General features: G+C 46.1%; 1 protein-coding gene across 3 annotated transcripts in view; it reads right to left on the bottom strand.

Annotated features, from left to right (window-relative positions):
* RMND5A (required for meiotic nuclear division 5 homolog A) overlaps window positions 1-14,318 on the bottom strand; it is a 683,833-nt gene that overhangs the window by 26,768 nt on the left and 642,747 nt on the right. For 2 of the 3 annotated variants that reach the window (XM_069632185.1, XM_069632186.1), the window contains one exon: window positions 10,877-11,031. In XM_069632185.1, the coding sequence (XP_069488286.1) occupies window positions 10,877-11,031 (155 nt within the window). Of the gene's footprint in view, window positions 1-10,876; window positions 11,032-14,318 lie in introns of those variants that run through there. The other variant, XR_011282312.1, reaches the window with a different exon arrangement.

Raw genomic sequence — 14,318 nt, 5'->3', positions numbered from 1 at the left:
GTCATCAGTTGTCATCTTTATGGCATACAGAAAGAACACTCCCCTTTGCTTTTACCTTAGAAAATCATTTGCATAACTAAACACATTTCCCAGATACACAAGTGGTTGACATTACATATACACATCATATATCACATAAGGTAGTTTCTGTTCCAACTCTGATGTTTCTAAGAGCTTGGATTAAGAAATGATAACATTTTGCGCTTTTTCGTTGTTTTACCAATATTGGATTTTTACCAAAAATGACACAGATGTGCACCGCCTTTCTACACATATTCCAGTAAATGTTCATTTTTCTAGCGTGAACCCCGTGTCTGCAATCTCCATAATTCCTGGGGTTTTGCCTCAGAACATGGTATAGAGTTCTAACACCTCTTAAAATGTGCACAGAAAAATCACAAGAATAATGATATTAATTATACAATTTTGACAAGTCTGTACTATGAATTATCCATCTTTTTAAAATGATGCTCTGGCCCAGAGGGGTGTGGTTTGCCAAAACACATGGTGGAATTTCTGGTTTGTCCACTTCCTCCAACTCAAGTTGCTCACAGAGGCACTGCCCCTCCCAGTTTCTCTCAAGAGGAAGCCATTTACGACCCCCCCTAATTTAACATTTGCCTGAGCCAAGGAAAGCTCATTGTTCAGTTTCCCTCCAGTCCTAGGTGCTCCTCCCCTGATTCAATCAGGGAGGTGTCATCTCCTTTTGGTGGGGGCCGCAGAATGCAGCTAGGCCTGAGCAAGTTTCAACTCCTGTCGGGGGTAGTTGCCGGGCAGAATTCACTCTCTTCAAGCCAGGCCTCAGCCAAATGTCACTTTTGTTCCCAGTTTTTCTTCATCCAAATCAAACTTACAATTTTTACACATGCAGCTAGAACGCTGATTCGAAGTTCAAAACTATGACATTTAACAGTTGCAAACTATGTGACACTCAACAGTAGGTCACTCATTTATTTTAAACATTTCGATTTTAGTGGCTTTAAGTCCAATTTCACTTCAGCTGCTGACATCCACAGCTCAGCCAGTTTCATTATGAACATTATTTTGGGCTCTTTCTCTTTCCAGATTTTGTATGCACACAAGTCTACCTTCTGCCAAATGTCTGCTGGTGTTCATTGAGATTTTTGAATATCTTGCAATGTTTAAAATAGGCATTTTTAGCTTGCATTTCAGAGAAACAAAGGTGATTTCAAAGCGCTTTCTGAGCTAACCGGCACTGCTGTTTTTCCTTTGGCACACTTTTCACCCATGGCACTCCTGGCCCATCACGCTCGCACTGGTGGGTGGCAGGTCAGGGGAACATTTTGGTGTGTGCCAAAACTGTGCGGTTTTCCTGGATTCTGGCGCAACGTGGGCTTTTCACCCATCTTGGATTTTCTAAGCCCACAGCACCAACTGTTGAAGCATAATACTCCAAACGTGGGTCAAGACACCCAACAGGGCCTGTTTAGCTCTTCGTAATATTTTGCAAAGCATTCTGCTATCTCTCGGTCAGTTGTGACTTGCTCTGCATTTGTATCTTTAATATTTTTGACTTGTTGATGCCCTTCATCTCGTTTCTCCAACCAAGCCAACAATTTGCCTGCTTTCTCCAGTTTCATACAGATGTGCCTTCATGGCTCTATGTGCCTTCTTGGCACAGTCCAATTACAGATTGTGTAGTCTCTTCTGCGCTAGTATCAAGGCTCTATTTTTCTCAGGTGTACTGTTATCTATGTGTTGCATTTCTTTATATGCTACCTCCTTTTCAGCTTCTACAACCTGTTCTCGGTGCGCCTTTTTCTGTGCTGCTGTCCATGAGAGGATCCCCCTCTCAGAACTGGCTTATAAGCCTCCCATAATGTTCCGTGGTTGTCCACAGAACCTACTTTCACCACAAAATAAGTGGCGGTAGCTTTTTCTATTTTTTCCTGTAGGCCCGGGAACCCAGGTAATAGTTATTAAACCGCCAGGTAGGCAGAGGACGTGGTCTTTCTGTTTCAATTTCTAGTATTAGTGGGGAGTGGTCAGATATACTGCGCGGGAGTAGGGACGCGCTATGCACCTTGTTGATATTTTGAGCCGGTAGGAAGAAGTAATCTGCCCTAAATAGCGAGGCATGCGCACCTGAATGGAAGGAGTATTCGCGTGCGTCTCTGTGTAGGTCTCGCCATACATCTCTCAAGCCCAGCGCAGTGGCAAAGGTGGCTAGTTTGGTGCTGGATGTGGGATTCCTCCCTCTTGTGTGCATGCGATCTAATGTGTTGTCCATAACCTCATTGAAGTCTCCACCTAGAATCTAGGTATCAGCTGTATTTGTGGCAAGGATGGGAGTAATTTCAGCTAGTAGTGTAGCTAGGAGTGCCGGTGGAGAGTAAATTGCCATAATCACCAGGGCTTGATTCCATAATGTAGCGTGTATGTATACATATGTACCTCCTATGTCTTGAGTTACCTTTGATATTGTGAGTGGTAGCCTCTTATGGACTAGTATTAGCACCCCTCTAGCCCCCATATCGCAGTGCGATATTTGGATCTCTTGAAAAGGTTACATGTCATTCCAGCTAGGTGTTTTTCAGTTAGGAGCACTATATCTGGTATGTGTCGATTTATATGTTGCAACACCAGTCGTCTTTTAATGCCAGATCCTAGTCCGTTCACGTTCCATGTCATAAGTGTCAGGTGTTTGTTGATTAGCACAGTTTGTGGCGCCTTTGGGTGTCTGGGAGTCGCGGTTTGTGGATGTGTCCTGCGGGGAGCGATTGCCCTGCGGTTGTTAGGGTGTGTGTTGTTCCTGACTCTTGTTTTTGGTGTAATCACAATGCTCCTGTATGCCAACCTGTGAATAAAAATGAATTCCCCAACTCCCCCCTCGCTATACTCCAACCCCAACTAAAGCATCTGTCGTCCCATCATAAACTTGTGAACTATTGAATTTCAACTAACCTACATTAACTCTTTACTGGTCAAGTTTCCAAACCTGTGTATGGTTGGTACTGCTTGATCAACTAACTCACTTTTTGACGTAGTTTGCACACTTCCACGTCAGGGTGTGGCTCGGATTGGGCCGCCAGCTGTTGTGCGCATCTGTGATCCGTATCTTCATTTCTTTCCAAGAGTTCTGTTGCGTATTTGCTTCCAAAAGGTTAAGTTGGCAATTATAACTGCAGTTCCCCTTTACTAATTTACTTCTTGTAGCATTCTTCCCGGTTGTTGTTGTAGTCCAATATCTGGCAGTCTCTCTGGGCGTGGTCTATTCTGTTTGCCCTCCCTTCTTCCCCTTGTATTCCAGTCTCCTTCTATATGTCTCTCGGCCCAGTTCCACACTTCTTTGGGATCTGTGAAGTGTACCGTTGTGCTTTTATGGAATATTTTAAGTTGGGCTGGGAAGATTAGGCCATATTTGATTTTCACTGATTGCAAACGCCTTTTGAGTGGATCGAAGGATTGACAAGCTTTTTGCAACTCTCTGGTAGAGTCAGCGAAGAAAGTAATTTTGGAGCCGTTGTAGGTGATGGAACCTCTTGTCTTTGCCATCTGTAGTATGGCGTCTCTGTCTCTATAATTTAGGAGCCTTGTGATGACTGTGCGTGGTGGTACACCTGGTATGGCTCTTCCAGTCGGAATGCGGTGCACGTTCAATAGAAAAAAAGGTTGAGAAGGATTTCGATTCGAATAAGTCTACAAGCCATTGCTCGAGGAATAGTTCCATACTTGCGCCTTCTGTTTTCTCAGGGAGGCAAAGGATGCGGATATTGTTGCGTCTTAATCTCCCTTCGCTTTCATCCACTCTCCCTTCCAGGATTTTGATGCGTTCCAACATGCCAGACAGGTGTTGGTTGACACTCCGCAGGTTGTCCTCAGTCTCTGAGATACGGGCTTCAGCCTCCCCAGTACATGAGGTGAGTTTTTGCAAATTGTGCCTCAGCAGAGACACTTCAGCGCCTATGCTGTCCATTTTCTTCTCCATTGATGATCTGGAGCTCGCTATGGCACCCATTACGTCTCTGAGAGAGCCATCGTCCTCAGTGTTCTCCGGTTCTGTCGATGCAGGCCATTCCCGCAAGCAAGATAGTGGCGTGGTTGTGTATTATTCTATTCTGCGCTGTGTGGAGGTTTTCCTGGGTTTGTCTTTCCCCAAGTTGTATTTTTACCCGTTGTACAGTAGGGATTTTGTTTCATTTCGTGTGAGGGAGGGTCGAGCCACTGGCAGCGTCGGCCTCTAATTGACATTCGGTCTCTTGGATTTATTGTCCGCAGAGTCGCGGGACTCAGTGCTGTGACGGGAGGCGTCGGCCTGGAACTACGCGCCACCGTGGGCTCCTGCTTTATTTGTCTCTGATCTCTGTGGGGGTAGTGGGGCACAGATGTTTTCAGTGTGCAGGTCCTTATTTTCGTCTGCTGAGGTCGCGTGCTAGTGCGTGTCTCCTCACTGCTTTAATGTTTAGGGATTCTCCACGTCTGTTATGATTCGGATTTGGAATGGTTCCCCCTTTTTGGTATAGTGTGGATTTATTTGTTTCGTTTGGGTCAAGCTCCCAGTGGGACACCAATCTTGCAGTTAGGTAGGTGAGGTGGTTGTCGCGTGTCTCTCCAGGTTATGGGGCCCCATTTCCCTTTTCTCACGGGGGAGCTTTTTTTATTTCATCCTCCAATATTCAATTTTCCTGTCCATCAATATTGCCATTTCATACTTTGATTAAATTGCTCGTGCTGCCCTATATGGGCGTTATTAGGCAATTTCTATGCCACTGGTGCAGTCTGATGCACATCTATTTAGGAGTGTGTGAGAGAGCTGCCGTCTCCTCGTCCTCGGTATCTCCCCAGACCACAATATGGGCACGTGCCACGGTGGTTCGAGCTGTCCAATGTTCTGTTTCTTGCAGCACTAATTGAGATTAAATTGCAGTACTCGATGCCGGTGGTTGCTTCTCCGAGATTTCTATCAACAACTCCCTCCTTGTTTCATCCGCTGCAGTGGGTTTCAGCGGATCAGTTCTGCGGTGACCTGTGGCTTTGCCGCCGTCTCGTCCATGATCTCGGGGTTCCCAGCTCACCGCCAATGGCGTGTCTCACGGCGGTTATACGGCGTGTTGGTAGCTTCGCCCGCTCCTCTTCCTGGGTGTTGATTTGGGCGCTTCGGCGGTGTCCTCAGCTGCCCTCTCCGCTCCGCATCTGGCAGCACCACGCACCCCCTCTCACGGGAGTCGGTGCGTGACCACATCGGGGCCCCCCCAGATTAGTCAGGGTACACCTATGAACACCGGCAGCGGCTATCGGCCGGAGCGCGGATCGGGGCAAGATCCCTGCACGGGGATTTCGCTCGGTCTGCCCCGCCACCGCCCTGCCTCACGTTGCAGTTCTGCAGCCTGGCCGAGACAGTCGCACCGGACCCTTTCTTCTGGCGTTTTGTCGGCACGGGGGGAGCTCGTCAGGAGGGCAGCGCAGCCTCGCCGAAGCCACTCGGCCCCCTCTCACTCAGCGGTTATGGCAGCCATCTTGGTTGCAGTGCGGGTTCAGGCACTCATTTTTCGGAGTCTATCTTTTTCCCCACGCACTGATTCCTCTCCGTACTGCTGTCCGCTGTTGTCGGCTTTGTTGTTTGTTGGATCATGATTTTTTGACTTTGCTGAATCAGTATTTTCTGGATATATTGCAGGATCTAGCTGGCGGCCCTGGAGCACAGAGGAATGACGTCCTCATTGTGTGCTGGTTGGCCACGCCCCTGATTAGGAAACACATTCTTGAAAAGAAAGAGCCGTGGACACCACTCTCCCTACTGTGTAGGCCTGGCCTGAGGGCCAAGGCCACACGGACAACTGCATCGACTCGAGCACCAGCCGCCAAAGCCTGGAGATGTCTTCGCGGGTCTCGGCGTTGGTAAGAAGTAGTCGTTGATGAAGGGGACGATTACGAAAAAATGACCGGACGTCGTGGACCAAGATAATTATTAGCAATTTTTTGAGTTCCGCATAAGGGACCTCAACACAAGGGATTTTGGCTACACTACATGTCACGTTAGGGATAGTTACAGGCACGCCCATGTCGACATCCCCTTTCGATTCTCTAAACACAAGATGCAATACGCTGCGATTCTAGATGATGGACTATATGCACAGCATGTGATTCTAAGCAGAATCACAAGCATCAGAAATAATTTGACTGTTTTTGCATTATTGAAGTATCCAATCAAACACTTACACACTTAAAGTGATTGAATACATTATTTATTTATACACAAAGATATTTAAAGCATTCTTTAAAAAGCAGTAATTAGCTGTAACATTAATACTAAGGTAGGATTCAATTCAAAAAGTTAATAAAGCAGGTGAGTAATTCATTCATATGTTACAGAAGTTTCAGAACCCGGAAGTGATGTGATTTGAGGTCAGTATAGCATTTATATAATATCACCTTTGCAATATTGAGTTTTTAAGGAAGGAAAGGTTAGGAAAGAAGAGTTAGATCCTCCAAAAGGGATGCCAGCATTCCATTATCCCAGTGTTCAACATTTAAAGCCTGTAAGATAACACGCACTGCCAAAGCCAATAGGTTCAGAAGGAGGCCTTTGGGGAGCCAGGACAGCCAAAGTCAAGTTCTGATGCACTTCTGCTTAGAAATAGGTTCTTAAATAGTCTGTGCTCAAAGGTAAAGCCACAGCAACTCAAGAGTCGCCGCCTTTGAAAAGCACAACCTGTAAGGCCAATGCAGGTAAGTTGAGGTCAATTTAATGTAGGGTTAAATCGCACTCCCAAACATAGGAAGCTCCCCAAACGGCCAAAAGATAAGGCACCCCAAGCCCTACAGTACCTTTGAAATGAAAAAGTTGTTCCAACTGGTTGTGTACACGATGCAATGCAGTAGACCCTTGTTCCTGGTCGTTGGTTGTGGTGACCAAAGAGGACGTCTGGCAGGCTCCTACGGCAGCACTCAAGAGAGGGACTCGGCAGCAATGAATTTCCGCCGATTCAACAGCTCTTTGTGGTTTTGGCGCCTTTTTCTCAGCGCAAATGAAGAACGAAAAGCTCTGGTTAGGATTTCCATGATACCTCGGTACTGGACTCTGGTGAGGGGACTCCGGATGCAAATTTCTTGCCTTTGTAGAGTTCCTCTGGATTCCCACGAAGATCTGGCCGGATTCGGACTTTGTAAGACAATGCACTCACAAGTGGTCGAGGTACCTCGGGTATCAGGCTTCTGCAGCTTTGTAAAGTAGCAGGAAGTTGTGAGTTCCGCCAAAATAGAGTTTGTCTCGAGGCTAGTTGGTCCCACCAGCTAAGGGAGGAAGTAGTCTGTTTCGGGTCTTTCCTGTCAATTTGAAAATGGGGTCAGCAGAGCTGCAGGGCTTCACCGGGCACTTCGCAGCCCAGGAGGGTGCTGCTGTCTTCTACTTTCGATGTTGCCCTCCAGTGGTCAACTCTGCGGTTAGCTTCAAAAATCTTGCTTTTTATGCAAGTTCCCATTCATTCACAACCCTAGGCTGTCAATCACACAACAGGGTGGCTGTCCTCTAGGACAACCAGCCTGCCATTTGGAACTGGTTTCACTCACGCACACCTGGAGACCAAGGACAGGGAAGTTTCAGGACCTTCCCTCACTTCCTGCCTTTCCAGACATCTGGAGCCTTGGGGGGGTGGGGGGACTTCATGGCTGAAACTAACTAGAAATAGCGAAAAAAGAAGACGTGGCCATTTTGAGAAAATCAGCCTGCAGATACATGTCACTAGGTAGTAAAAAAAGAAACCCCTGCCACCAGCCATTCACGTGAGTTAGTGTAACAAAATATTACATGAGGAATGGGTTAAAGGAATATAACCCCCCCAGCACTCCACATAGGGTGGTGTGTGCTGGGCCCATAAAGTAAAAGATAAGACAGGGGTCATTTTACTATTATTGGGAACAGTAGTTCACCCAAGAAAATGAAGTTAAACATTAATAGAAGTCCAAGGGACTTCTGAATGCCAATGCACAGAAGGTGCTGTGTGTCACAATGCAAAAGCAGATGCCTATGGAGTTCATCAGACTCCATAAAAAAGTAAGGAACATAGAAAATCATAGTCAGGAAAACACGTGAGTGAGAAAAAGGTCCCACTCACTCAGGAGTAAACATAAAAAAGCCCCGAGTCCAGCAAAAGAGCTGGGGGTCTCTAAGGTTAAAGGGAATTGGCACAGAAAGGAAAATTCTCCCCCAACAGGTCCATTATGCCTGTTGGAACAGGACCGCTCACCCCCACCATATGAGCGCTGTCTGCCTAAGGGATTAGAATGCAAATTCTTGTGTTTGTCTGAGGTGGCAGAGCAGAAAGGGAAAAACAGGCTTGCCGCCTCTTCCAAAGTTTTGAAGAGGAGTAAGATTAATCTCTCTGAGAACAGTTTTAGCTCCTAGTTTGTAAATCGCTCAAAGTTTGCAGGGTTCAGACCCAGTCGCCTTTCAGACTAGGTTTGTGGTGAGGCTGGCTTTATTGCTATCATGGAGTGACAGCACTAAAAGATTTTCATTTGTCAATTTGTCACCTGGATATGAATGAAAACGCTGCAGTCTGTTGAAATGAAGACCCCTGTCTCTTGCTCATGTGCTACCAGCTTTGTGCTTTTGAGAATGCACCTTTCTGCAGATGAACGGCAATGCACATTCGTCTGAAAGTTGCATCCACGTGGCCAGTTGTCTACCATAATATGACCATGTAACTTGCTTAGTGTCAGCAAGGCCTGCCAGAAAAGTCTCCCATACTTCAGAAGCCAAGACCTGCCAGGATTATGCTAGATCTTGAATCAGCAGGAGGTTACATTGTGACAGGATAACATCCATATTTTTCTGCATTTGGTAGAGATAGCTGTCCAAGTGCTTCCTGGTGTTCCTTGCAGAAATTGTAATAGCACAACCAGTGAAAAAAATCTTTTCCACTTCTGGGCTTAGTGTAGGGAGCCGGACAGGCCGGGCCAAAGAGATGCATCAGAGGAGTGCAGAGGAGGTGAGGTTAGCGAGGGGAATTGGGTCAAGTAGTGAGGCGATCAGACAAGTGAGTGGAGGGGAATGGTAGGAGTGGTGGATGTTCCAGAGTCGTCCTCTGGATTAGGAGTGTGGAAACTAAGAGGTGCCAAGGGCAAGGAGCAGGAGGTCTGTGGGTGTTCACAGTATGCCCACCAAGTGGTCAGGGAGATGGATGGGGGAACATTGCACGATGAAGGATCAATTTTTCCAGTCCTATTGTGCAAGAGTTAAACCGAAAAGTGAGTTATGTTATTGTGATTTGTATACTGCTGCCATTTTCACAGTCTCCAGGTGCTCTGGCAGTCCTGAAAAGGAAGGAGTGCTTGAGTGGGGTTGGTTTGATTGGTGGGATCGAGAGGGAGAGCACTAGAGAGCTTCTATATGTTGTTGGTAGCTTCAATTCAGAAAAACATTGTTACTGTGTGCTGGGTTTATTTGTGTGTATTTGGTAGAGGTTAGGTGGTGAAGTATTCTGGCATTCCGAGATCGATGCTGTTCAGTGTATCTGTGTGTGTGTGTGGGATGGCTTGTGTGTATGAGCTTTAGTTTTCTGTGGTCTGTTGTGTTTGGTTGAGTGTTGCAGAGTGTGTGCAGTTTGTGAATGTTTTAGGTTTCTGCTGCAGTAGAGGTATGTGCGTGTTTAGTTTGGTGCTTGTGGATGAGTAAGCAGGATATTGGAACATTTTAGGGTTAGTGTTCAGAGTTGTTTGTGCCTTTCTCTGCATGGGTTAAGTTGGGGATCATATTCTTATATGGTGGTTTGCGTTCATTGCTTTGTTCGATTGGCTATTCAGGTTTTAGATCATATGGGTTTCTGTTATTTTTTGTGTTTCCTCTTGCGTTGATCGTGCCTCAAAAAGCTTTTCCTGTTTAGCTTGTGAGTTGAAGTGCCATCTCCTTAGAAGTTTCCTGAATTTTAAGTCATCTTTTGTTCGTATTTCATTCAGGGGTGAATCCCAAAATGTTGCCGGCTTTGAGGAAAAAGCTGATTCACCAAATGTATGTTTTGTTTATTGTTTTGATTCCAGGCGAATGGCCTCACTGGACTTTAGTGTTCCATTTGGTTTGTAGTTGGAGATTATTCCTTGTTTGAATCCTGCTTCTTGGCCATGGATTGCTCTGTGGTTTATGCAGAGTGCATTGAAGATGATTATTTTTTTTGACGGGCAGCCAATGTAGTGTTGTCAGTGCTCCTGCAACGTATTCTCTCATTGAATCGGAGGAGTGGTCTTGCTACCATGTTCTGTATTCACTGTAGTTTTTTGTTCTGGCATTCTGAGATAGATGCTGTTGGTGTAGTCTATTCTTGACATGACGAGGGAGATGGCAGTGAGTGTTCTATGTGGGAAGTGAGGAAATGCAGGATCCTTTTGATTGTGTGTAGGTGGAAGAAGAATTCTGCTTTGACTTGTGATTCAAGTGTTATGTCGTTGTCCAAAAAGATTTCGATGTTTTTAACCACTTAGGAAGGTTCCAGTTGGTTTCCCATTTGGGGAGTCCATAGCATTTGGTGCTGGTTCGAGTTGCACAATGAATTTATTTAATAAAGGCCACAAAGGACCATTGAAACACTCCTTTTTACCAGTGGTGTCTAATGCCTTTTCTTCCTTACCTGTAACATTGTGGCTGATGCCGCCAACTAGATCAGGAAGCCCTGCTCTACACCACAACTCAAATTGAGAGTTCAGCTTGTTTTGTCAGTATGGCAGCCTTCCATATTTAATCCCTTTGTAAGACATCAGGCTGAAGTCGGAGGCCTGACCTTTGTCTCCCAATCGGTGCCACCAACACTTTGTACTCATTAAAAAGGAAACCAAAGTATTTCATTCCTCCACCCCATCTCCAGGTTTTAGTCTTAGTAAACGTATGTATTTACTAGCAGATAAGATTTCAATTCATACTTACTTGCTGCCATTAAACATTTTGTTGAGAGCATCTCTGGAGATTATGTGCCCACAAATAAGTTTCATCGGCGGATTGTTTTCAGTTGTTTGCTGACGAAGAATAGGGCAGGCAAATATTGAATGATACCAGCATTTCTTACCCAGATCCACTTCAATCTGCAAAAGGTGAACATGATGACATTAGTAAGTAGTTAGAATGGTATGTTATGTCACATGGGATTTGTATAGCACACTGTAGCCATTCACACAATTTCGTGCTCCCAAGAAAAAAATCCTGACGTGGACCCCTTTCTCACTGTTCTTAGAGAGGCACAGCTTCACCTCACTGAGGATGCCCAACAAGGCTAAAAACATGTGTATGCGGTTGCTGTTGGTACTCTTGTTCAGAGGAGAATTGCCTAGTATTTTGGTGCTGGATTGCCCCTGGGCAGGACAAAGACTGATATGCAGGGACATTTCTTCTCTGTGAAAGGGACAGTGAGCTAAAGACTTGGTAGAGTCTCTCCCAGGAGTAATTCACCCAAGAACAGGTCAATGGGCTGTGTTCGTGCTGGTAGAGAGATTCCCAGACCCCCTTTGTTTTCCCAAAAAATAAATGGTTACATACCTATTGTCAAAGCTATATAACATTTCATCACCAGCATGGGAAAAGTTAACAAAGTACAGTTTATCTCCTACTAAGGGTTTAGTAAAACCACACAACTGATACAGTATAAAAGTCCACTCTTAGTATAAGGTAGCTTAGACTGAGCAGCCAGGCTTATTTTAGGGGGGGGGAGAGGGAGAGAGAGAAGATATATATATATGATACATTACTCACCGTAATCGTATTTCTGATGCTTGTATCTGCTTAGATTCACATGCTGTGCATAGGCCGACATCTAGTGGAAGTTGTGGAGTATTACGGTTTGTTTTTCGAAACTCGAAAATGGGCGTCCACACAGGGCGTCCAGTAATACTATCCCTAGTGTGACGTTCACTGTACCCATGATCCCTGTCGCGCCTAGGAACCTTAGGTTGTGTTTTTTCTTTGTGACATGAGGTAGCATGAGGAGTAGCGCAAGTACAGATAATCCAAGCAGATAGAAGATAAGACTACAAGCATCCATGCGCCTTCTCTCAGAGGGGAGGAAGGGTGGGTCACAAGTAAATCTAAGCAGATACAAGCATCAGAAATACGATTACGGTGAGTAATGTATCTCTTCTGAGGCTTGTGGAATCTGCTTAGATCACATGCTGTGCATAGATTAGCGAGCAGTGTTAGAATAAGGAGGTGGGATATGAGGAGGCTCATGAGCAAATAAATGTCTTAGAACCGCTTGTCCCACTTGAGCATCTGTCTTGGAATGGGTGTCAATGCAGTAGTGCTGAGTAAAAGTGTGAATAGAGCTCCAAGTAGCTGCTTTGCAAATGGTGTCTAGGGGTACATTTGCAATGAAAGCCAGAGAAGCCCCGATGCCTCTTGTAGAGTGGGTTCTTGGCGTGAAAGGCAGAGTTTTCTCAGAAAGGGAGTAACACAGCTGGATACAGTTAACAATCCACTTAGAGATGGCACCTTTAGAGACGCGATCTCCCTCTCTGCCTGTAGCTACGGAGACAAACAGCTAGTCTGTTTTCCTTAGCGGTCTGGTCTTGTTTACATAGTAGAGGACCGCCCTACGCACATCTAGGGTGTGTAGTTTCACCTCAGCCGAGCTTTGTGGGTTTTGGAAGAAAGCCGGAAGCTCGATGGACTGGTTCACGTGGAATTTGGAAATAAACTTAGGTGAGAACCTAGGGTGTGTACACAAAACCAGTTTATCCCTGTGCACTGTAAAGAAAGGATCCTGCACTGACAGAGCCTGAATTTCACTAACCCTTCTTATGGATGTAATAGCTACTAAGAAGGCTGTCTTCTAAGTCAGGTATTTGAGACTGCTTTTATGCATGGGTTCGAATGGGGGGCCCATGAGTTTAGCTAGCACCACATTAAGGTCCCACCCTGGTGGTGGGTTTGAAATAGGAGGGTGAAGTCTCTTTACTCCTTCCATGAAGGCTTTAACCACTGGAACTTTCCACCACAACACCTTGTTATGGGAGGTGGTGTATGCTGACAAGGCTGCCAAATGCACCTTCAGTGAGTTCAAAACCAGTCCTGCATCCAGCAGGTGGAGCATGTATGTAACAATAGTTGAAGAAGTGCAATCAACTGGGTTGATTTGTCTATTCTGGCACCAGATAACAAATCTCTTCCACTTGTCAAAGTAGCAGTGCCTCGTGTTAGGCTTCCTAGATTCTTTTAGGATGTCCATACCTCTTTGCGGAAAATTGAGATGTCCAAACTCTATGACCTCAGGAGCCATGCTGCTAGGTTCATTGAGTTGGGTAGAGGATGTACTGTTTGACCTTGATGCTGGGACAGTAGGTTGTACCAGCCCGGGAGTTTGATGGGTTCGCACATCGCTAGTCTGCGTAAGTGTGGGAACCACGGTTGTCTCGCCCACATGAGAGCAACTAGGACGAGCGTCATCGATTCCCTGTTCATCTTGTTCACCACCTTCCTGATGAGGAGTTATTGGAAAAGCGTATGCAAACATTCCTGACCAGTTCATCCACAGGGAGTTCCCCTGGGAGCCTGGTTGTGGGAATCAGGACGCGAATCTTGGGCACTGTGTATTTTCGCTTGTGGCGAATAGGTCTATGGTGGGGGAACTCCACTGAGAGAAGAGATCTTCTACAATTTCTCTGTGTAGACACCATTCGTGCTCCTCTTGGAGGGGATCTCTGCTTAGTGCATCTGCTAGAGAATTGAGATCCCCTGGAACATGTTGCGATGACAGGTAGATGTTCCGTTTGAGTGCCCATATCCAAATTCTCTGGGCAAGTTTGGACAGATTTGGCGAATGAGTCCCTTCCTGCTTGTTTATGTAAAACATGGCTGTAGTGCTGTCCGTCCGGATTTGCACTGACAGATTCAGCAGGTAGGGCTCGAACGCTTGAAGCGCCCTGAATACTGCCAGAAGCTCTAGCAGGTTGATGTGATTCTTGGCCACTGAGTGAGACCAGAGACCCTGAGCTGTGTGGTGGAGGAGGTGAGCTCCCCCACCCTGTCAGGCATGCATCTGTTGGGACTACCGCCTGTATCTTGGGATCGTGAAAGGGTTTCCCCCTTGGACAGATTTTCTCTTGTCCACCAGTGAAGGCTTTGTACCAGTGTTGGCAAAACGACCACTAGATCGTCCAACTGACCACTTGCCTGAGACCACTGTTTCGCCAACCATTCCTGCATGTGACGCAGGCGCGCGTGGGGGACCAGGTAAATACATGACACCATCATGCCTAGCAAACGCATTGCTTTGCGTACCGTTATCTGACGACTGGCCTGATATTGAGGAATTTGCAGTAGTATATTCCGAATTCTCTCCTCTGATGGAAAGGTCAACCCCTCTTGTGTGTCTAGGATA

This window comes from Ambystoma mexicanum, chromosome 6q (assembly GCF_040938575.1).
Source record: "Ambystoma mexicanum isolate Mex_15411 chromosome 6q, UKY_AmexF1_1, whole genome shotgun sequence".
In the NCBI taxonomy this organism is placed as follows: Eukaryota; Metazoa; Chordata; class Amphibia; order Caudata; family Ambystomatidae; genus Ambystoma; species Ambystoma mexicanum.
The sequence above is the reverse complement of the archived record's forward strand: the minus strand, read 5'-3'. Positions and strand labels throughout refer to the sequence as shown.